This window comes from Filicampus tigris, chromosome 17 (genome assembly GCF_054856515.1).
Source record: "Filicampus tigris isolate MCC_2025a chromosome 17, RoL_Ftig_1.0, whole genome shotgun sequence".
NCBI lineage: Eukaryota > Metazoa > Chordata > Actinopteri > Syngnathiformes > Syngnathidae > Filicampus > Filicampus tigris.
In genome coordinates, this window is record NC_141233.1 from 2,590,662 (window position 1) to 2,615,195 (window position 24,534).

Sequence of the window (24,534 nt, forward strand, 5' to 3'; positions counted from 1 at the left end):
GGGGTTTTTTTCAAACGGCGAGGTATCGGTGCAGTATTGGCCGATACTGCACAGCCAGGTAGCGGATTCGGTATCGGGGCCAAAAAGTGGTATCGGAACAACACTAGTTAAAATAAAATAAAGGCCTTTTATCCACAACCACTTTAAGTGCCTCAGTCTCCTGTTTTTTTTATTTATTTTATTTTTTTAATAGAAATAAATTGGAGACAATTCATCAGTAGATGTAAAGATATGTGAAGCTTTATTCATTTTTAGATATACTGTAGAGTTGAAAAATCTGCTAGGTAATAAAGCAAAAAAAAAAAGATTTTTTTCAAGATTTTGGCAGTTGCGCAGCTATCACAATTGGCCAAAAAACGGCCTTCACTTGTATAGCGCTTTTCTACCTTAGGTACTCAAAGTGCTTCCCACTGTTTGTGTACAATCTGTACATACTGTACATAAATCAATATTAAAAGACAAAGAGATTCTTAAAGCAGATTTAGCATAAAGCTCATTTGCAGTCCATCTAGCATTACATTTCCCTCACGGGAATGCTGTTGTTTCTTTTCTTCCGTTCAGTAATGTACTTGAGCTGATCGGGATTTATTTTTTCATTCACTTAATTTACAACTCAGTAGACAGAGCCAACATGGCATCCGTCTCTCTACTTCTAAACAGTATCCATTCACATGATTATCCGTACGCATTATTACATTTCAGTGGTTTTTGTGAGCTTGCTTTATCAACAAAAAAAGTGCACACTCATGCATGTACTCCCACATGGCATGCAGCTACAGAGAATCTTAGCGACAATGTTAGCTGAGATCATCAGTGTGTAAGCCACAGTACACAGGCCAAATGCAGCCCTCAGCTCATTGTTTATTGGATTGCAAGAAATTCAAATAATTTAAGCAAACATATACTCGAGTGGAACATAGCTAATGGGTTTTTACAACTTTCCCTGCTGGTTCTGTTTCAGTTTGCACAGAAAAAAAAGAAACAAAAAGCAAAATGTGTCTCTGCAAACCACTTGTGCACTTTTTGGTCTGAAGAATGTAAACAAAGTCTGGTCTATGGAGTAGTGACTGATGCCAGGCTACAATACACCAACAAATCACTAAGGGGACATCTTTAAGTGGAAGTAAACCCAAACATATGTTTTTCAACAATAGGTTCTTATGTTGAAACAGGACATTCTGGTTGATATTGCACTTGTGGAATAAGAGTTAATCCACCCGTTTTTAGCCATCTCAGGGGGCGGCCATTTTGTCATTTCTGTCGACTGAAAATGACATCACAGTTGCTCGGGGCTCAGGTAACGACCAATCAGAGCTCACCTGTTTTCTGAAGCTGAGCTATGATTTGTTGTTATCTGAGCCCTGAGGGTTTGTGATGTCATTTTCAGTCAACAGAAGTGACAAAATGGCCGACCCCAGAGATGGCTAAAAACGGGTGGATTTTGCTGCTTAACTCATATTCCAAAAACACAATCAGAACGCCGTGTTTCAACTAGTAGAACATATTCTTGAAAAAATATGTTTGGGTTGACTTCGCCTTTAAGCACATTATCCTCTTCACACAGTGAAAATATGTGCTGCTATTAGAAGATATGCTAAAGTAAACATGTTGAGCCAAAGACTAATGTGTTAACCAGTCAGACTCTACCTGTAAATCACCCTTTTGTAGTTAACACTAACTTCATTAATAAATTTTCCAGCTGGTCTGAACTTGATTTTCATTCATGTGTTCACCCTTAAACCACGACCAGGTGGAAAGCAAATCTGCATTCCAATAAAAACTGTATGAAGGATGCACGGGTAACAGCACCTTAAAATTGGCATGTTAGGCCATATTGTGTGGCTCTCAACATACTCTTCATTACAGTCTTTCAGGGTCAGGCAATCATCAAAATAATGTCGCTTACTCCCAAGATCCTGTTAATTGTGTTGTGTGGCCTGTAGGGTTGTCACGATACCAAATTTCTCTTTCCATACCGATACCAACATGGATTTCGATATTTTTTTATACTTTCCGATACTTTTTGCAAACAGGTGAAACACTCAAATGTCAATATTTTTCCTTTATTTTAAAACAGACTTTGGGAACAATAACTTAAATAGCTTTCTCTACTGAATATATTGGCACTTGATCCGTACAGATAAACTCTGCAACTGCCCTGTTGAACCTTTTAGCATCTTTGCTGTCCTTTGGGTACTTCATATGCTGTTGAAAGACATCTTGGAGGGTAGGTTGCTTATGAGTAGGTGGTGTCACCCTCTCTGAGCCAGTAGCACTAGACATATGTTGATGGTGGAGGGAGAAGGTGCTTAACATGATAATTTTAATTTTAATGTCATTGCTTTATTTGACTTGTTCTTAATTCTTAAATAATTCAGAGGGTTTGTGTTTTGAAACGATACATGAAACATTTAATGGACATAACTAGAAAATAAATTGAGGCTCATATCATCTAGGATAGGGTTAGATATTGTGGGCTAATAAAATGTTTTACAAAATCGTGTTTCAATATACTTAATTTATATAATGCACTGCCTGTATGCCTTAATTGGTGATTTAAATATTTTAAGAATGTAATTACATTTTTAAAAATATATTTTATGTATTTTTTTTACCATGGACATGTTCAGGGGTGGGCGGCACAGTGGGCGACTGGTTAGCACATCCGCCTCACAGTTCAGAGGTCGCGGGTTCGATCCCGGCTCCGGCCTCCCTGTTTGGAGTTTGCATGTTCTCCCCGTGCCTGCGTGGGTTTTCTCCGGGTACTCCGGTTTCCTCCCACATTCCAAAAACATGCATGGTAAGTTGATTGGACTCTCTAAAATTGCCCCTAGGTGTGATTGTGAGTGCGGATGTTTGTCTCTGTGTGCCCTGCGATTGGCTGGCAACCAATTCAGGGTGTGCCCCGCCTACTGCCCAAAGACAGCTGGGATAGGCTCCAGGACGCCCCGCGACCCTTGTGAGGATAAGCGGTACAGATAATGGATGGATGGATGGATGTTCAGGGGTTGAATGTAGATAGCAAGTAGAACATTTCTACTAGACAAACAGATTTTTTTTTTTACAAGATAATACAGTAATATAAAATTGTCATTTGTTAGAATTACATTTTCATGTTGATCTGTCTAAATTGATTTTTATTCTTTTCTTCACAATATTTTATTAAAAGCTTCTACACAAGAACGATACGATGGACTTTCCTTTTTTTTTAGACCACTGGTTTTCATAAATTACTAAACATACAAAAATCACTCGCATTTGGCAAATATAACACATTAATTTCACCCCCTGGACATGTTGTAGCTCTCTGTTATGTTGGCTACTGATGGTCTACTACAGGGTTGGAAGGAGCTCTTTACTTCTTTCATTGACATTACGGTGTAGTGAACTGGTGAACAACTTAATCACCGTTTTTCGTCGTTTTGCACAGAAGTAGTGGAACAAATCCGCATGGTTGTCCTTCAAGTGTTTGGACAAATTTGACGTGTTGCCTTTTTTCGCAAGGCAGACTTTGTAGCACCGCTTGTACTGCGGTGCTTCTGTGTTCAGTGGCTCGCCTTTTTCATTCGGTTTGAACCCGAAGCACTTCCACACCGTACTTTGGGCCCCCATTTTGTCGACCAGTACGGGCTTTTCTGCAGCTGCCATCTCTGTTATTGTCTTCCACCTGGTTTGTCTGCGTGACTTCACTTTCTCTCTCAGCCCGAGCATGTAAGGAGGCGAAGGCACTTGGGCAACTACGTCACACTCGCTGGCTGCGCTTGAACTTTACCAATTCAATCACATTCAATAAAATTCAATAAACGTATCGTTTGTTTGCCGTTTTAAAATCTCTAGTATTGGGATACTATACTGATACCGGTATACCGTGCAACCTTAGTGCCCTGAGCCTCCATCAACATCATCCAGCATATTCATTGGCCACTTTTAACCTGCCGGTGAGTGAGTTCACCCAAGTCTGCAGAAGTGAAGGAGAGGCTGTTGAAGAACTGAGTCAGATCTGACAGCAGGAGTGAGCCAGTCTGGCTCAAGTCCAGGGTTATCACTGGCAAAAGTGGTAGCGTTTGCCAGCTGCCAGCTTGGGACAGCACAACTCAGCTCGAGGGATGCAGCCCTGCCTGGCCGGTGTCCTCACGTCTGTGCGTACACTCACTGATGCTGACTCACCCAGAGGGCACCATTGACATATTCAGGCCCATGACAAACTGCATTAGCAGTTTGAATACCTGAGGCACTATTTCTGTAAAACAAACCCAGTTGCATGTCGAGATGATTCTTTTAGTTTCCTCACCCAAGGAAGAGACGAGGGAAGCCGCTTATAAATGGCTTCTTAAGTCTTCTTTTGGGAAACGAAGTTCAACTCTATCCTCTTTGGGTAAGACATTATATAACATTTGCTGTGTAGCCAATGAAGATCAGCAGCATGCAACAAATTACTGAATAAATTTGGTGTCAAAAGTTGAACACTGCATATGAGATTGATAACATTTTTTAAAGTCGTCAAACATTGCTCAAGTGCCTATCTAATCAGAGATTCTGACGCACACACCAAGTCCCGATTTCCCTCCATGATCTCCACTCTCACGAATGTAATAGTATAGTCGTGGACATGGGGGAGGAAAAATAATCACTCTAGACATTCACAGCACATCTGCAAACTTCCTGTCTGACAAATCAGCAGTACATACATTGCCATGCAGAATTATTGGACCATTGGTTTGACCAGAGATGGAGACTCGAGGCATTGAGACTTGAACCTGAGTCATTGCGTCTTCAACTCAAGGCACCGTTTTGATATGTTATAAAAACCACAAGTATGATGTGAAATACGTGGACAATGCAAACCATGAGAAACATCCATAATACCTCATCAAATTTAGTTTTCCATGTCAAGTCTACCAGAATCAGTAAATTATTTAGCCTGTGAAACTGAGTCAATACTCGCAACTGCACTTTTCTAGAACACTTAACCACAACCACAGCTGAACGGTGCATTGCTTAAGACATATTGGCGGCAATGGCTCAGTGGTAGAGTGGTCTTCTCGCAACACAAAAGTTGTGGGTTCGATCCTCAACCCTTGTGACCATATTGAAGTGTCCTTGAGTAAGAAACTGAAGCCTAAAGCCTGGTTCAGGCGGGATAATCGGCCCGATTTTAGCCCCGAATCTCCCCTCCCGACAATCGTATATCGGGGCCGACTCGTAATGGCTCCAAAAATAATCTTAGCAGATAATCCTGCCGGGTGTGGTGTGCTCAGCCTGATCTCGGACACTCAGAAGGATGTCCGACCTCAAATCGGGGACATGTTGAATTTTTTCAGCCCGACTTTGCACCGTGTGTGCTGTGCCCCGAGGACAAACGGCCATGCAGGCGATTAAAAGTGACGTACAGCCAATCAGAAAGTGAGGTGACGGGGCGGCGAAGAAGTGCGGTGGGAATCTAAAATGAAAACAGTCATGGCGCAACAGAGCCCCCAACGTCTTTTCTTTTTGTGTCACTTTTTTCCTCTAAAAATAATTTGCAAACTAGCGCCACTGTCAAGACCCCTCCTGCCTTTTCATCTGCCATGTTTGTTCACTCCGAAGTCTCGTTTATTCTCACATGTCAAGTCCTAATGATTATTTTGATCACGTTTGTCTTCAAACCATTCTCATCTTTGTACAGAAACTGGGGCCAAAAGCCAAATTTGTCCAGCATAGCAAATATTGTACAGTAGGTATTCATATTTAACCCAGTCAAAGGTTTTTTGTGCATCCAGTGAAATAATCAGCTCTGGAGAAGCTGACTGCGGATGAGCATAGAATGTTAAAGTCGAAGTAGGTTACCAGAAAGCTGACACCTGCATATGAATCTTGGTTGATAGCAGTGAATTATGGGGCGTAAGACTTGTACCGAGAACTCTAGTCAAAATCTTATCACAGTTGAGTGGACTCACCAGCCTGTGAGAATCACATTTCAAATAGTCCTATTCTTTTCTTCTTTTTTTTTAAATCCAAAACTTCAATTATCGCCTCTGACACATTGTTGGTTGTTGGAAATTCTGTCTAATACATATTGTGTCTCCCCAATGATTCAATTCTGATTTGTTTAAATCTTCAAAAAATTGGTTGTTGAATTCTGATTGGTCCACTTTTGTACTGAGCGCTACCGCTATAAAACTCTCTTTACCATTGTGTCGGAGCTGATGCTTGAGCAGTTTAGTGCCACGCTCTCCAATTTGATATTCCGGCTGTCTGGACCTAAGACATTTGTCTTCTTCCAAGTAAGTTGTTTCAACTAAACATAAATTAAAACCAACCCCTTCTCCCATTTTTCCGCAAGGACACAGACGCACACATAGAGGTTAAATTCACATACTAGTTAAACATAATACTGTAATGACCTAAGGAACCTGAAGCGCGGCACGAAGCATCCAGGTGAGTTCGTTCACTTTCTCATGTGTGTTCCCTTGGCATTTTTATATATATATATATATATATATATATATATATATATATATATATATATATATATATATATATATATATATATATATATATATATATATATATATATATATATATATATATATAAAAAAGAGGCGTTCAGTGCCTCCCAGAGTGTTATACTTATACGGGATGTCTGGAAAACTTATCCAATTTATGATCAATCCAACGACCGATTTAATCAATGTAAACCAAACGTTCCTGCCTGTAATTAGTATCATTCTTGTTGAGGAGTTATATATTCGAAATTAATTCGCCAATTAATCGGTTATCTGACTTTTAATCTGCTTAATATCGGAATCGGCATTGACTGAGAAAAAAATCCATATTGACTGGGCCCTGAATTATTCCACTGTCATTGCAGGACCCCAGCATGATTTATCTATAGGGATGTCACGATATCCAAATGTCACAATACAATAATATCACGATATGAACCTCATGATACGATAATTATCACAATATTGTGGAGAGGTTGGGAATTTATAAAAAGCTCACGATACTGTATAAAAACTCACGATATTGAAAAAAAAAGAGCTCATATTAAAAAAAAAAAACACCACAATATTCTGTTTTTGTACATTAATAGCATTCACAAAGAAATAGGCTTGGCCACTGATTACAAACTTAGATCTGTCTAAAGCTAAGTGTAGTGCGCAGCTGAAATCACCAAGTTGAGGGGGATTTGAGAGACAAACGCAATAAAGAGATAAGGGTAATACTTATTCAAGGCTTCAATGTATGCATAGATACAGTACAAGGCATCAAAGGTGTGGATGTAGCAGAATGAAAATGCAAGAGGCTTGAATTTCAGGTGCTATAACAAGGTCATTTTGTACTTGACAAAGTGTTCAAGAATAACATGTTCAACGTGCAGGGATGAATGCACATGAGGATATGATAGTTTTGAGTAGTTGAGTTTTAGTAGATGAATAAATACCAAGTTTTGAAATCAATGAATATGTGTTTTAATAATCATGATTTCAAACTCAAAATAATTGTGATTATTATTTGTGTGCAGGGGCGGAGCCAAGGGTGGGCCTGGGTGTGCATTGGCCCACCCAGTCAGATTCATGAAAAAAATATATACTTTTACATTTTTAGTAAATCGTGAAATTATTTGTGTTTTTTTAAATAGAATAATAAGAATGGCATAATTGTGGTTGTCTAAGGAAGATCTGAACTTCATATTATTTGGTTTGTCATTTTATTTGAATATACGATGTGTCGGGACAGGAGGATTGTGCGAAGTGAGAGGAATATTCAGGCCCACCCTAACTTTTCCAGGCCCACCCATTAGCCATGTTCTGGCTCCGCCCCTGTTTGTATGATAACCGTCCAGCCCTAGTTGTGTGTGTTTATTTTTGGGATAATGTCAGGTTTCATCCCATACATCTTCACATGGCTCTGCTTAAATCAGAAGTCAATTTGTAAATGAAGTTATAAGACAAAATGGCTAAATGTTATCAATGGAGGGCTCTGGAAATGATAAGGATTTGGCTTCTGAAAAGGTCAAACTCGTAATTGCAATGAAGTGGGCCTGCTTGGAAGGCCAGATGAAGAATCAATAAAATGAGAAAGCATGCAATTAGTACTCTGTGACATGACTGCAGTGGTTCTTTGGATTACAACAGATTTCTGTTGCTATGCACAGGAGCCAAAAGTATTCATGTTCATTACTCAAGTAAAAGTACAGATATTAGGGTTTAAGAAGACTTCTACCCAGGTTGAAGTTTCACATCAAGCTTCTTACTCAAGTAAAAGTGTAAAAAAATGTTTCAAGACTAGTTAAAATGTAAAAATAAAGTTATGCAAGGGAAAATCATTTCCATTAAGAACAAAAGCTTCACAGAGGCCTATTGTGCGCCTCTCAGGCTCCCTCACCAGGCCCAGGCAAACGGAAGCTGCAGCGGCAACTCTGGACGTGGGCCGGGCCCCTTCCCGCGGGTCTCCCCAGTTGCGGCACCCACCGGGCTCTCGCAAGGGCGGCGGTCACCCTTTGCGGGGTCGGCGGTCACCCATTGCAGGGTCAGCTATCCCGACCGGACCGGCCCCTAGCCAGACAACTGGTGCGGATTTGGACTGGAAGTCAGAATCGGGTAAGTACCGGATTTTACAGACTATAAATCGCACCAGCCATAAAATGCATAAAAAAGATCAAAAAGATTTAAAAAAAAAAAAAATATATATATATATATATATATGTATATATATATATATATATATATATATATATATATATATATATATATATATGTATATATATATATATATATATATATATGTATATATATATATATATATATATATATATATATATATATATATATATATATATATATATATATATATATATGTATATATATATATATATATATATGTATATATATATATATATATATATATATATATATATATATGTATATATATATATATATATATGTATATATATATATATATATATATATATATATATATACATATATATATATATATATACATATATATATATATATATATATATATATATATGTATATATATATATATATATATATATATATATATATATATATATATATATATATATATATATATATATATATATATTAGGGTGGAAAAATACAATAGTATCGTCGAAAACCGAGGACCCCTGTAAAGCTGTGTGCTATGTAAGCTTTGTGTCTATTAAATTTGTCATCCAGTTCCACCAATATAAGACTTTTCATGTCACTTGGGACACAGGTCATATTTCACTTGTGCCACTCAGAGAGCGTGTAAATATATTACATTTAATAATTTATTAATTTATTCATTTATTTATGTATTCATGTAATACCTCCATCTCCACTTGCCAAATATTATGACAAAAAGAGGCGGTGTGAGCAGCTGGGACACTACAGTATGCTAGAGCACAATGCATGCGAATAAACTGTGTGTGAGTGTATGCATACCACTTTTTTTTATACCAATTGTCCTCATTTGGGTCACAAGTGAGCAGTGGCCTAACACACCCACCCTGGACTGGTATGGCAGAGTGCATGTAGACCAGGGGTGCTCAATATGTTGATCGCGATCTACCAATCGATCGCAGAGGTAGTATTGGTAGGTCGCATGACATTTGTAATGGCTGCCATCTGTATTTTGAAACACAATGCCTTTATTTTGAAAATGTCATACCGGAAATTGTGTTTTACAGAATCGCCGTATGCTTTACGCAGAGACTGAGAAGCACTTGTGGCTGCATTCACCATGCGTGTTGCTTACTTTTTCTTCGTTGTTTTGCCAAATCCGAGTGAATATACAAAGTTGATATAACAAGTTTGTTGAAGCATCACATTTTTGACATTAAAGGTTATCTCTGGGAGAAGACTGCCGTTGGTTGAAAGCAGGCCAAAGTGGTCAGCACAATTTTGCATTGTCTATCGTGATTTGCTTTGACGCTAAGCAAAGCTATCTTTGTCATAAATATTATACTGTATGTTGTTTTCTGTCGTATGTCTGAACTTTTAGTTCTACAGCGTGTTGGCGTTCTACATTGTGTTGGCGTTTTACAGCGTTTTGCTGAGCAATAAACATCTGTAAAAGGAACTGGAGTTTTCATTGGAGCATCTAATCAATGGACGGCATAACATAAAATGTATGTTCATTGTTAATTATGTTGTGTTGTGCAACACTGGTTCATGCGGTTATGCAAAGTACATCAACATACATTGTAAATAAAGAATCCTCAATATATTTGAAAATAAATATGTTTTGCATTTTTGTAGTGGGTAGGATCTACCTACAAATATGCAAATCATACTCTACCTGGAAGGTAGACCATTTTGACTTGGTCATTTTATAAGTAGCTCGCATGCTGAAAAAGTGTGAGCACCCCTGATGTAGACTAACAACCATTCACTCTCACATTAACATCATGAGCAATAATGTGGCTATAAAAACAAACATTAGATAAAGAATGTACTTAAAAAGTACAAGATTTCAATTAAAGAAAGTGTATATGTGCCTGCAAATGGTTGGCAACCAGTTAAGGATGTACCTTGCCGATCGCCCAAAGTCAGCTAAGGTTGGTTGCAGCACAATCGCCACGCCAATGAGGATAAGAGATATTGAAGATGAATGGATGGATGGATGAAAAGTAGATGACCTATTAAGACTATTAGCATCTTGGCATTGCTGCCTCTGATAAATGTAACTCAAATAAATTACAATTACATTCATACTACATTTTCCTACAATGTTGATGCCCGAGGGGAAAGTCTGTTGTGCAATGGCACAATAAACAATGTTGTGTCTGGTGTAGACTGGCTGGGTCGCACACTGAAGGGAGACAGCTGGTGTCTGTCCCGGCCAGGTTTTTAAATTGATTGGACTCCCATAAATGCACTGTAGAAATACTTTGCTCCTTCTGAATGACAATGACCACCCGCACCCGTGTGACTTTCACAGCTCATTTTGAGCGGATTGTTTTTTGTCAATCACTGCGCAAACGCAAGGTCAGAGGTGACAGGGTCAACTGCTTGACTGAAAGGCCTTTCAAAAAAAAAAGAAGCTTATTTTAACAATATAAGTGTTATATTGTTTATATAAGCATTTTTTAACATTGAAGAATTATAATGTCTTGAATAGGAATTAAATAAACACAAAGAAAATGTATTTTATAATGTTCCATATTGATACTCATTGTGAAACATGGGCCTGTTTGGATAAATATACGTCACTAATTCGCTTGTCTCTAAACAAAGACAATTAGCTACCTACTGCTTCTGCTGCTGCTGCTACCTGCTGGTATGGAAGAGTACTACAATGTAGTAAAGACATGATTACGCTGCCAGGCGCTAGGCCGCACAGGCACACAAATCAGATAATTTCCCACGGCACACCTGACAATATCTCGCGGCACACTGATATGCTGCGGCACAGTGTTTGAAAAACACTTCCATAACACACTGTTAACAAACCAACATGTTTGTTACGTAACATTAAGCTTGACATCATAAGTTCTGGTGACCCTAACTTGAGGAGAAGCAGCAGTGTGCAGGCTGACTATTACGTCAAGCCCACATTCGAACGTCCACGCACGCACACTCACACAGGTAGTGCTCTCTCTGGCGGGCAAAAGTGGTAAGACGAGGGCAACCCACCATGCAATCATATTCCAGCACATTACCACTGACGCTGGCAATCTGGGAAGCTAAGGTGCATGCTGCAACCGCTGGCTCACCTTCCACTTTGCAGAGCTGCATTCTCAAAGTCCTCAAAGTGCAAAATGCTCCACCTGAATCCCACCGCGATTATGCAGCCAGTATTGCAGTCAGCAAAGCATGTTTGTACTACACACCTTGAAGAACCTCTGTTACAATGCATTACTTAGTGTGGACGGGTCGACTCAAGACAGGTGCAGCAATGAACCAACTTTGCTTTGTAATTTTAAACACTGAAACTATTCCAAAAATAGTCTAATAAAATCATGTCTTCAAATAAAAGCATTTCAAGGGTTAAACTTTGAGCAGAAGTCACCGGTACTTAAAGGGAATCTGCTTTCACTCACCTTGAGCGGCCGTTCCTCGGGTGCTGAATACACTTGCTATCAAAGTGGCCACATACCAAATCATAGTACTATTCCCGACCGGAAATAAACCTCATCATATCTCAAAGTGCCCCTTTGGGTGAAGCTGTCATCGTCGAGTGTTCCAGTGGATGTTGAAGGTGGCCGGTATCCTTTTTGGATTGAAAGCTAGCCCTGGACACTTCCCCATCCGAGCGTGCCCCTCTCTTCCCCTCGCCGCCACTCTCCTCTCTCATCCCGAGACGGATCACCTGCGCCAATGGGACTACAGCAAACCACTCTTGGAGACCGAGCAACAATCATGAGGTCATCGCGAGCCCGCCTTTGCGCTTACCCCCATTGGTGGATTTAGGAGTAATCCATCATTGATTGGGTACTTGCGGTGTCACTTTCTTTGCCGGTTTGATGCGTTCAATTGTCTCATATTGACTGCGAGGTTATAGTTTCCAAACTGAAGGAATTACGTCAACGACGACAAAAACGAAAAGAATTATCTTTAGGCATTTAACAGGTCTAATTACTAATATTAACCGTTTGAACATGTTGAAAAATACTATTATATTGTCTGCATTCTTAAAGATGCAGTACTGTATACCGTTTTATAAATCACCAAATAAAACGGCATTTTAAAATTATACTGTACGTTATTGGCAACGTCCCCATTGTAAAACTGGGCTATGTACAATAGATACATCAAGAATAAAGGTTACCTTTATTTATTTGGCAGGGCGCCTGGAAGACTACAACGAACGAACGAACAATTTCCCTGTCAGTTGGACTCTAATTTTCAGATTTCCATGAGAACTTTAATGCAACATCAGAGGAAGCATTTTCATGGTGGGTTGGCTCGCGAAGCCTTTGCGGAGCTGCAGCATCATCCTGCGCAATAATATGAGCGGAAACCTCTGCCTTAATCATTGCTCAGTGAAATCAATTTGTTGGCATGTATTATTTAGTTAAATGTTCACTCGCCATTAATAAAATATTCCCTTTTGCTCAGGCACTGACACTTACTCTGCAGCGGAGGAACTATGTTAATTAGTTGTGATTCATGCTGTTTGATGCACTTCAAAAACTGTGCGTCAGCAATGTAACCCAGATATGTCTAAATATGGACAGTTTGAAATTCAACTGACTCAGTTTCCGTTCACATCAGACAGCATGTGCATCATAACCTGCTGCTTCGGCTCTGCAGGTCTCCTGGAAGGGCTCTGCTCTTCGGGCAATGCACAGGAGTGCACAATAATATCAATGATCAATTGTGTGGTGTGGACAAGTCCAGTATAAGCGCTTTGACATTAATTTCTATGTTGGTAACGGTAAAATTTAGACTTGAAAATCCCTAATGCTGAACTTTCTTGATTGATAATGTTGACATCCCCACGAGGGTGGTGGGCGTGCTGGAGCCTATCTCAGTTGTCATCCGGCAGTTGGCTGGGTACACCCTGTTCTGGTTGGACCATAGACACAAAACAATGTATAGTATTTATACTCTGTCCTAATGAACATAGTCTCTTAGTTTCATTTGGAAGACAGCAGAGCTTTAATTAGAATGGCCAGGTATGGGGTCACCATCATCCAGGTGCAAGACCTACTTTAGCCATTTGTTTTGCATTGTCACTTCCCTTTCCATCACTTTCTGACGTGCTAACTCTGTTTCTTGTCACACAGCCTGATTGGGTTCACTACCTCTCACTGGGATGGACTTCAGCTCCCCAAGATCCTGAGCAGAATAAGAAAATGAATGTAGGGTTTTGACATGACATAACAAATGGAACTCAATAACAGAAATCATTTTGTGTGGTCATATAGCTGGCTCGCCCATTAGGCAAAACTGTATTGGCAAATGCTTTCGGTGCTGTGGCCTCAAATTATGGAATTATTGTATAACAATAAAAAATAACAAGTTCTAAAACTATTTAATATTATTAACTCTTAAATTGGAACCCCTAAAATATATTCAAATGTAAAGCAATGCTCAGTTGATAGTTATTGATTGATTCAAATCTTTATTTTGAACAAAGTGGCTGATGCTGGGACAATGCTTCAGTTCCACACCGTCTGTCCCACAGCCTTACTAAATTATTTGTTATGCAAAATCTTTTCATTGTAGTTCGACACCTCTATAGCTTAGAATTAAACCTTCCCCTTAAATCATACCCTCCTTCTCTTTCATGAAACATTTTCAGGAAGTGACTTGGTAATAAATTGTTCCTGGCTATAAACAGAATCTTTGCTGCTTGGAATTCTCCGATATCATAAAATGTTAATTTTAGAATCAACAGATAATGGATTGGTGTGTTCAAGATAACCAACATTACGAATCATTCTGTTTGCTCTTTTTTGCAGTATGAATACTGGCTTGAGTGACATTTTTTATGTATTGCCCCAGACCGCTGTACAGTACGTTAAGTATGGTAAGGCCAGTTAGCAGAACGGAATGTGAAGTGATTTTGATCTAAAAAGTGCCTTGCTTTGGCCATGATTGAAATTCTTCACTATATTTTAGTGCAGATGTATCTAATTGAAGACTTCAGCAAAAGCCATTTGTTTTTACTTGAATTTGATAGCATTTACTTTTTCTATGTCCACCTGAACCAAATATATTTAGAATATCCTTATCCAGCCATTATCTATACCGCTTATCCTCACAAGGGTTGCGGGCGTGCTGGAGCCTATCTCAGCTGTCTTAGGGCAGTAGGCGGCGGACACCCTGAATTGGTTGCCAGCCAATCGCAGGGCACAGAGAGACAAACAAACATCCGCACTCACAATCACAACTAGGGGCAATTTAGAGTGTCCAATCAACCTACCATGCATGTTTTTTGGAATGGGAGGAAACCGGAGTACCCGGAGAAAACCCACGCAGGCACGGGGAGAACATGCAAACTCCACACAGGGAGGCCAGAGCCGGGATCGAACCCACGACCTCTGAACTGGGAGGCGGACGTGCTAACCAGTCGACCACATTTAGAATATATATAAAATAAATGAATTTGAGTATTTGTGATATTTCACATCATTCATGTAGATAATGAATTATTTATAATTAGTATTACAAATGATAACACTGAATAAGCAAAGGTGAGGTACTCACGTCATATGAGTCCAGTCGCAAGTTTTAGGACTTTAGACTTTTCTAATTTATTAAATACTAGACTTGACTGGATTGGCTGGCAACCAGTTTACAGTGCCGCTTCTTGCCCAAAGTTAGCTGGAATCATCTCCAGCACACCCACGACCCCAGTGAGAATAAGCGGACTAGAGAATCAATGGATGGCTGGACTTTGACTTGAACTCCATGACTTGACAAGTATTTCTGTTTACATTTGAAAATCAGAATTTTCATGCTAGTGTGCCCTGTGTTTATCAAAGGAAAATTACCATTTTTGTGTTGTGCATGCTGCAAACCTGGCAACCCAATACTATGCTCTGAGTCATTAATCAAGTATCATGGAAATCCAAAAATGATTACATTTGGATACAAGGATTATGTTTTCAATCAAATTGAGAAGAAGAAAATGACAAAATGCATGTTACGACTGGCGGAATAGACTGATACGTGAACCAAAAAAAGCAGACATAGCAAAGTAAATGAGCTTTTAAACAAAGCTTTATTGAGCAAAGACTGTTATTTTACATAATGCGAGTCCCAAACCAGAAGTGTAGAGTAAAAAATAATGAAGGTGAAAGAGAACAACTATCAACAAAAAGAGTGGGTGAAAACACCATGCATCCGTCCATCCATTTTCTTCCTCTTATCCGAGGTTGGCAGAAGCTTTGGCAAGGAAGCCCAGACTTCCCCTGTTGAATAAGCAAGCAATACGACATCCCTTTCATTCGTCTGTGTTTCACCACTGTGGTTGAAGTCACTGGACCGAGAGGTGTGGTACATTTATCTGTTGAACAAGCCAAATACAACTGCAGTCGTTTCGCCCCGACTACAGTTCAGAGTTGAGGACAGCGATGACACACAATAAAGGTAACCGTGCAAATCTCACACGTACATGTTTCACGTCTATCAAAGGGGAAGTTAACCCAAACATGTTTTTATCAAGAATATGTTCTATGCAGGTCCACTAGTTGAAACACGGCAATCTGATAAATATTGTGTTTGTGGAATAAGAGTTAATCCACCCATTTTAGCCATCGGGGGCGGCCATTTTGTCAGTTCTGTCGAGTGAAAATTACATCACAGTTGCTCAGAGCTCAGGTAACGACCAATCACAACTCACCTGTTTTCTGAATCTGAGCCATGATTGGTCATTATCTGAGCCCTGAGTATCTTTGATGTAATTTTCAGTCGACAGAAATGACAAAATGGCCGCCCCCTGACATGGCTAAAAACGGGTGGATTTTGCTGCTTAACTCATATTCCACAAACGGAATATTAATCAGAATGCCGTGTTTCAACTAGTGGGTCTGCATAGAACATATTGTTGAAAAAAATACGTTTGGGTTGACTTCAACTTTAAAGGTGCCGATCGGAGATCTTAAACCGCATATGGACACAGAAAAACACAATAAATCTGTATGAGGAGAGTATCTGCAAAGTTGACTGACTTCCTTTTTAGACACGGGAACACAGGATGGAGAGGAAAACAATGAGGAGGAAGAAAACTAACGACAATTTTTTCTTTGTTAAATTAATATCCTTGTGAGACTACTGACATTACATTCTTATTCATTCTTAACATTTACATTCTTACACTGAAAAAATAGTAAGAAATATGTTGTAAAAGCTGGATTTTCCAAGAAGAGGCATTATAGAACATTATTGTCATATTTAAGTAAAACTTCCAATGAGAGCTACTATTATGTGTTTATTTATTTTGTTTTATTTTCTACCCATACAGATTAGGCATCATTTAAATTAGGGCTGCACAATACATTAAAAACATATTGTCATTGTGATAATGGCACATGCAGTGCAGAGTGCAGAATTCCAAAGACTTGCAAAAAAATCATATGGATTTGTATGCTTCAATCTAACTTTGACCAATCAGATGCAACCTTACATGTGCATTGCCAGCCAATAGGAGAACCGTATATAGTGAAAGTACTAACATAAAAAAACTTAATTAGATATGAATACATTCATATTTTTCCACATGAAAAAAATGTTTTTTCCATGAGATAATAAAGATGTTGTTTCTTTTGGTGCATGTTAAATATGGCAATAATATTGATATTGCCTACAGTCCTCTTTTTGGAAATCAAAATATGGTCACTCTAATTTTATTGTCGTGTCGTCATGTTGTGCAAATAGTAGCAATGTCAGGTTTTTTGCTTGTTCTTCTGACACGTCGCGTCGTATCCACCTAACATCACCTGCTGCCGTTTTGCGCCCCAGCGTACCATCTGCATTGACTCGATGGTATCACTCCAATGGTTAAAAATGCATCCGGTGTGAACGTAGGATAAGATTTATATCTTAGGAATTAAGAATTAAGTGATAAAAACTGCTACACAATATCTTTTGTAGGTGTATGTAGATCATCAGTTAAAGGGGAAATCAACCCGAACATATTCTTTTCAAGAATGTGTTTTATGCAAGCCCACTAGTTGAAATAAGGCATTCTGATAAATATTGCGTTTGTGGAATAAGAGTTAATCCACTCGTTTTTAGCCATTTACGGGGGCGGCCATTTTGTTGGATTTTGCTGCTTAACTCATATTGCATAAACGCACTATTAATCAGAATACTGTGTTTCTGATAGTGGGCCTGCTGGGAACATATTCTTGATAAAAACATGTTTGGGTTGAATTCTCCCTTTAAGGGCAGCACCATATAAAATCTTGCCTATAGGGAGCAACATTGGTGTAGTACCCAGAGGCATTCATGCTGTTTCACATCCATAAAATATGTATTTTTGCTGTTTACCATGTATATGTATGTATGCATGTTGACACAATGGTGTACTTTCCTGTTGGGATCTGGACACTTAGTGTACATTGTATGTAAATACCAGTTCAGTGAACTTGTGCATGACAGCTTTTCCTGCCTTAAAGTGAACATATTTTTTTCAAAAATATGCAGGCCCACTAGTTGAAACAAGGCAATCTGATTAATATGAAGTACGAGTTAAGCAGCAAAATCCACCTGTTGTTAGCTATGTCAGGGGTCGGACATTTAGTCACTTTTGTCGACTGATAATGACATCACAGACCCTCAGGGCTCAGATAACGACAAATCACGGTTCACCTGTTTTTTAAAATGGGCGTCCGTCATAGGCGGAATGGTCCGTTGGCTCGGCGGAATGCCCTGCTCTGCTCATTATATTCCCTTAAGGAGAAATTCACCTCACACTCTGCCTTTGTGCGCTAGACCACACAGAAAAACGGACAACACACATGCAAGGCATGCAAGGAGAGATGTCAGACTATAATGAGTGCAGAAACATTGATGCACTTCTTACCCCTTTGTGACCGTTCATAAATAAATTCTAGTCTAAAGCCCCTGATATACCAAAAAGACGCTGGCCAACAGTGACAGACGCTTATCCCTTGTGGCGTCCGGCCGGCTGTCACGCTGGAGGAATACACAGCAACGACAGACAGCGACACTGACCATTAAAGTACCTTCTGCGCATGCGTAAGATGTAATACTCTTCCATACCATCGGCGGCGGTAGTCACCATATCTCATGGTTAGAAAACTCCAGCCGTAAAGCTGTTGGCCGGGGGCGGATTATAAAAAACGTACACAATGCATTCGGCTATAATCTTCGCCCACAATGAACTCCCCGGCTAACAGTAGGATAACGGTACGCGAAGTAAACCATCACGTTCTTGACACGGTATTGTGAAATACTTACGTTGTCAACCCTTGCTCTTGTACTTGTAAGAAGATTAAGGCAGCAGAGGCGTGCTCACTGTTTTTCCGCATTTGTCACTTCCCGTTGGTACTCCGCGCGCTGATTTGGTAGCTAACAGCCTATCAGAGTGACCAAATGTCACGAATGGCGACGCCGATTCAACAAACGTAAACGCCCCCAAGACGCTTACAGACGGGTTACGGGTTATGACACTACGATGGTGGCCACTACACCAAACAGACGGACGGCGCTTAAAGACACCACGACGCTTCACGACCTCAGACGTCGGTTTGGTGTATCAGGGCCTTAAAAGTCTAAAATGCTTAACCTAAGTGTAAAAAAGCTTAATGTTGCTTAATATCAGAAAACTGTGATCAATCATCCACAATATGTATGTAGTCATTTATACTTATGCCCACTTCAACCTCTGAAAATGTCAGAACTATTTTGGAATTTCTGGACATTAAGCCTTTTCCTCTCCATAGACACTCACTATAGAGAAAAGCCTAATATTGCTTAACATATAAAAAGCTGCAATGAATCATCACCAAAATTGATATGGGAATCTCTACCTATGCCCGCTTGAACCTCTCAAATTAATGGAACGATCACCTCAATACTTGCTGTTGTGAGCGCCTATGGAGAGGAACACATTAAAGGGACACTTGGATGAGCTGAACATTGGCACTTATATAAAAGGTTTGCACGTAAAAATGACATCAGAACTAAAATGTTACGCCCAAAAGACTCTGTAGTGATTTAAGCGCTTTTTTGTGATTAGATTTACGACAAATTGCCCCGCCCCTTTGTGGTCTGGGTTTTTAATTTTTTCGGTCTCAGTGGTCTACATCACGGGAGGGAGGCAAGCATGGTAATATTGCTCACTTTGTCAGTTCTGTTGTTTAAAACAGCGACCGATTGCCATCAAAATGTAAATGCACATTACTACTTTTGTCCAGAACAAAGTGTTCTGCACAAGAGTTTGGATTTATTAACATAGAACGTAATGTCATCATGATCACCTCCACAAAATCAAAAATGCCGTGGCGATCGCTTCTCCACTTACACCGGTTGACGCGGACAAGAGCATGAATGCGCACACGAACCCGACTGGTTATATTTTGGACATTTTGAGACGCTAAACTCGTGTCAACTCTCAGGAGGCAGATGGCGACTGGCAGCTGGCAAGCAATTGGGCAAGCATGGGTCTTTAACCCTCCCCAGGCCCCCTTCTATCCCCGGCTAACAGTAGGATAACGGTACAGCTAATAGCAACAACTAGCTTCAGGCCGTTAAAACAAAAGGCGTTAGCACAACAACATTAGCTCCTTATTGTCTGCGCAGCGTGTGGAGATGATCATGAGCCTGCGTCTTCATGTCGCGGGGTTGCCTCCCCATCAGTCGCGTGCGTTGTCCGACACCGCTTGCAGCCACGAGAGTGAAGCAGCGTCAGAGTGACGTAAGACCTCATCGAACACCGGGGGTGTCTTGAACGCGCGCATCCGACTCGACAGCCGAGTGTGGCCGCCTTGGAACGCACCATTTTGGCTGTTACGTTCCAAATTGAACGGCGTGTTGTAGGTCGAAAAACTGTTGGATTCCTCATCCAAATAAATGTGCACGTCTCCTCATTCCCACTTCAGTCTCTGTAAACTTCCTGACTGATGTTAAATGCGTTGCTCGTCCTAACCGCGATCAGCAAAGAAGCAGTGGGTTTTTTGGGTTGTTTTTTTTTTTTTAGAAAAGAAGCAGTGTTTATGCTCATCCCAGCATAAATCTGTGTAGCTCTGCTCATGTCCACATTTCCTCATCATCATATAAATCAGCACATGATTTTTGGTGATGATTGATCAGGGTTTCCAGACATTAAGCAACATTGAGCTTTATAAACTGCCCCCCTTCATTTTCAGATGAATAATAACATTCCAAGTTCTGGACTTTCACATTCATTGACTGAACAGTCTACAAGAAGAATTTGAAGATTTGAAGATGTAGTTGAATGTAGTTGTTGGAACCAAATAAGGTTATTTGTTGGTTTTTAAATTTTATATGGGGATTGTCCACACATGTACTGTATAGCCATGCATTTTACTAGGAATAGCTGGCTAACATCAAAACAAGTTCGTGGTGTGCCTGGAAGCACTCAGTCTGGGCCAGCGAGATCAATGCTGTTTTAGTAACAGCTTGTCAATATTTGTGTTTACAGCCAACCACAATGAAACTCCATATTCTTAAAATGTCATTGATGTTGTTAATATCTCTGTAACATCCCATATAATACAAAACCATTAGTATTTTATATTGAGCCAAATATTAAATCCATGTCGATTTATCAACCAGTGAAAAGAAAAACTAGATTATAATCTATTAATTTGGTTTGTTGAATTCCTTTATATATCAGTTGGTTATTTCCACATCCAGCAATTACACAGTGGTAAGAAATGCGCCATTTATTTGGACAGGATTTACATTTGTATCCACTGCAAAGCTAAGAAAACAATGGTGTTTAATTTTAAGGAGAGCAAAAGGTTTGGAACAGATAGACTGAAAACATTTAGTTGCAAATCCTTTGTTTGTGAAAGGTAGCTATGACCCATTGACAAAACAAACTTTTACATTTTTTTTTATGTTGCTTTTTTTCCCTAGGTTTTGAACCATACAGCTTATACACAGGTGCGTCTATTCTGTGGATTTTTCTTCCACCACTCGGGGCGTCCTAATCAGACTTCCAATACAAAACAATACAATTTCCAATGAGCGTCCACTGATAGTGTAGTGGTACACACGCCTGAGTTGTGTGCGGGCAGCGTGGGATCGATTCCCGCTCAGTGACAGTGTCTATGTGTGCCCTGCGACTGGCTGGCGACCAGTTCGGGGTGTAGTCTGCCTTCGCCCATTGACGGCTGGGATAGGCTCCAGCAACTCCCCGCGACCCTATATAGGATAAGCGGTTTGGAAGATGACATGACATGACATGACAATTTCCAATGACAGGATGTGACAGCGGTTATGAATTATGTGGTATGCAGGTATAGAGCTGACAAACTGGAGTCGCAGCGGGCAGTGAAATGAAGATAAGTACTTTATTTTCTCTTGGTTCTGTTCCATTTTAAGCAAATTTGCTGCCGTGTTAAAAGGCGTTGTTAGGAAAGAATCTGTTCAGGTACATAAATGCACATTTACAGTTCAAAATCGTTTTGTAAATGCAGTAAATATCACATTTTTACACAACACATATATTGATATCTATATTGAGTCGACAGTAAAAAGGTAAAAATTTACCTCACTGTTCCAATGCTTTTTGTTGATGTTGTTATTGCTCTAAGAGTTAACACCAGTTTAGAAATGAAGTGAAAAAACAAACAAAGCTATGCAGAGTACCTCTAATGAAAGTTTTGTTTCATGATGATTATAAACGTATCATACAATCTCTCTAATTTGCTTTCGGACTAAGGTTGCAAAACACTGACTGACAAAATTTCAGCCATAATTCAATCCATATTTAATTACTTTCAATACCATCATCCCATTCGTTGTCTACAGGCATGTGCAGGGCTGAATAACACATCATGCGCTGTAATGAACTAGGTCGATTTGGGTTGTCTGGGTGCCTTCCGCCATCCCTCACTTCCAGACACATATTCCGCTTCTTCCTCTTGCAACTTTTTCCATGGGCCCCAGGAGAGCTAGAGTCCAGCTGGCATTCAGCCCAGGAAATGCCTCCACCACTTAGACCACCACAACAGGGAGTGAACCAAAATGAATCACAAACATATCCAGGTCAGCATGCAATACTGGTAGAGATGAAGGCACAACACTCATTCACAGAGACGTGGAAACAGAATATGGTGGAACCCTCAATTGTAGGACACTGGTTCCAAAAGGATTTTTGGTTATAGATACAAACGAAAATGGAATTACTTTATGGTACCATCATTAAACCTGTACTTATCGTACAGGCAATTTTAAAGTAATATTTAACTTGGAGAAGAATACACTGCTCGAGATAACGCTAGAGACCCCATTGGACTAATGAGAGTCCGACTGAAAATTTGCTGATTTCAAGTGTATTCCTTTTCTTCATCTCACGCTCTTCTTTTTATATTCTTCCTCACTCTGCATCAGTTCGCTGTGTTAATTCTCTGTGGGTATTCCAGTTTCCACCCATACTCAGATAGCATGCATCTTAGATTAATTGAAGAATTGAAATGAGCCAGATAATGAGGTAATTCGGTTATGGTTCTGCATATGAACAGATGATGAGGAGAGTGAGTGGGTTGGTGCAAAATGGAAAATCCCTGGTCTAGTTTATAGGAGTACTGTATAGCTAAAGGACGATCAAGCCAATAGTACTTTTATGCTTGTCAAAAAGGACCTTTTTTTTTTTTTTAACTCATCTTAGGTGCTGTGACTGCTGCTGTTCTACCATCCCAAAATGTTAGAGGGAACATATAAAGGAATTATTTTATATAAATAGTTTGGTCTCTGTAATGCCACCCAAGACCATGTTTTCAAAATGCTAAATATATTTATTCACTCTGAACTGTACATTTTAGAAACATGACTTTTATCCCGTTAAAATAATCAGCTCATTCTGAGCTTGTTCATCAATAACTTACAAATCCTACAATAGTGTTATATTATGTTACTTCCAGAGCTGGGCACTTGACCCTTTTTTGCCGGTCCGGCCGCAACCCTCTACGCTTGACCTGGGTACCCTTCCGGCCGCGACCCCCTGCCCTTATTCATAAAAATTATCACAGGCCAGAAGTCGCAGTCAACAAGTTACTTATTTATTTTACACACTTTCCCTCCTTCACGGCCTAAATAAAAGCATACCAGCAAACCACTATACACAGCAGGTTTGCTACAGCGCATTTCTGGAAGCAGGGAAGGCGCCAGAAGAAGTGCATGAACTCCACCTTGATGTGCCAGCATCATACTTGATTGCTGCACGCAGCTTAATATACTCCCGGACACAAGTTGTTTTAAAACAGTTACGTTCCAAGTCGGGGGGCGTCGCTTCAAAAAGACAACGACAACAATGGATATCGTGCCTGTTACAACCATAAAGGGACTGAGATGACTAGACGATGAATTTAATTTTATTGCCAAACTTTTTTGCTTTGCAGCAGCAACAAGCGGCGTGCTGCATTCTCTACTGCTCTCTTCTGTGGGAAACAGTATGTCATCGCAACATGTGACATAATGGACCGATCAGAGCAGCAACAATTCCTGATGTGTGCGTGGCATGTGTCGCAGACCTGTCGCCAACAGCACAATGCGTCGGTCATGTAAATCAATGCGGCAGTTGTCGCTCACGCCGAAGCGGGAGTAGAAAGAATCCTAAAAAGAAGCCTTTCACCGAGTAGGCTGAGATGAAATTTGGCCACATCGCAACCACGTCAAATGCATGAGTAGGCCGGACTAAAATCCACTTCCGACCATGCTTAGTCCAGCCATTTTTAAAAATTTGTCAGCCCCGACCCCCCGCCCCAAAAATGGGCATCCGGCCGGGCCGGAGGGTCCGTCCCAAGGATGGACTGCCCAGCTCTGATTGCTTCAAAACACTAAATCCAGAAATTCGTTTTTTTAATAGACTGGAGAGTGAGAACTCTTGCTGCTTCAATGAACCCAGAACCTGCTCATATTTTTTTTTAA

General features: G+C 40.0%; 1 protein-coding gene across 5 annotated transcripts in view; it reads right to left on the reverse strand.

The window, feature by feature from the left end:
* Positions 1-12,290, reverse strand: part of igsf9bb (immunoglobulin superfamily, member 9Bb) — a 103,562-nt gene extending 91,272 nt beyond the window's left edge. For all 5 annotated transcript variants that reach the window (XM_086013036.1, XM_086013040.1, XM_086013037.1 and 2 more), the window contains exon 1: positions 12,039-12,290. In XM_086013036.1, the coding sequence (XP_085869162.1) occupies positions 12,039-12,102 (64 nt within the window). In that variant the 5' untranslated portion in view covers positions 12,103-12,290. The remainder of the gene's footprint in view (positions 1-12,038) is intronic.
* Between the last annotated feature and the right edge of the window lie 12,244 nt (positions 12,291-24,534).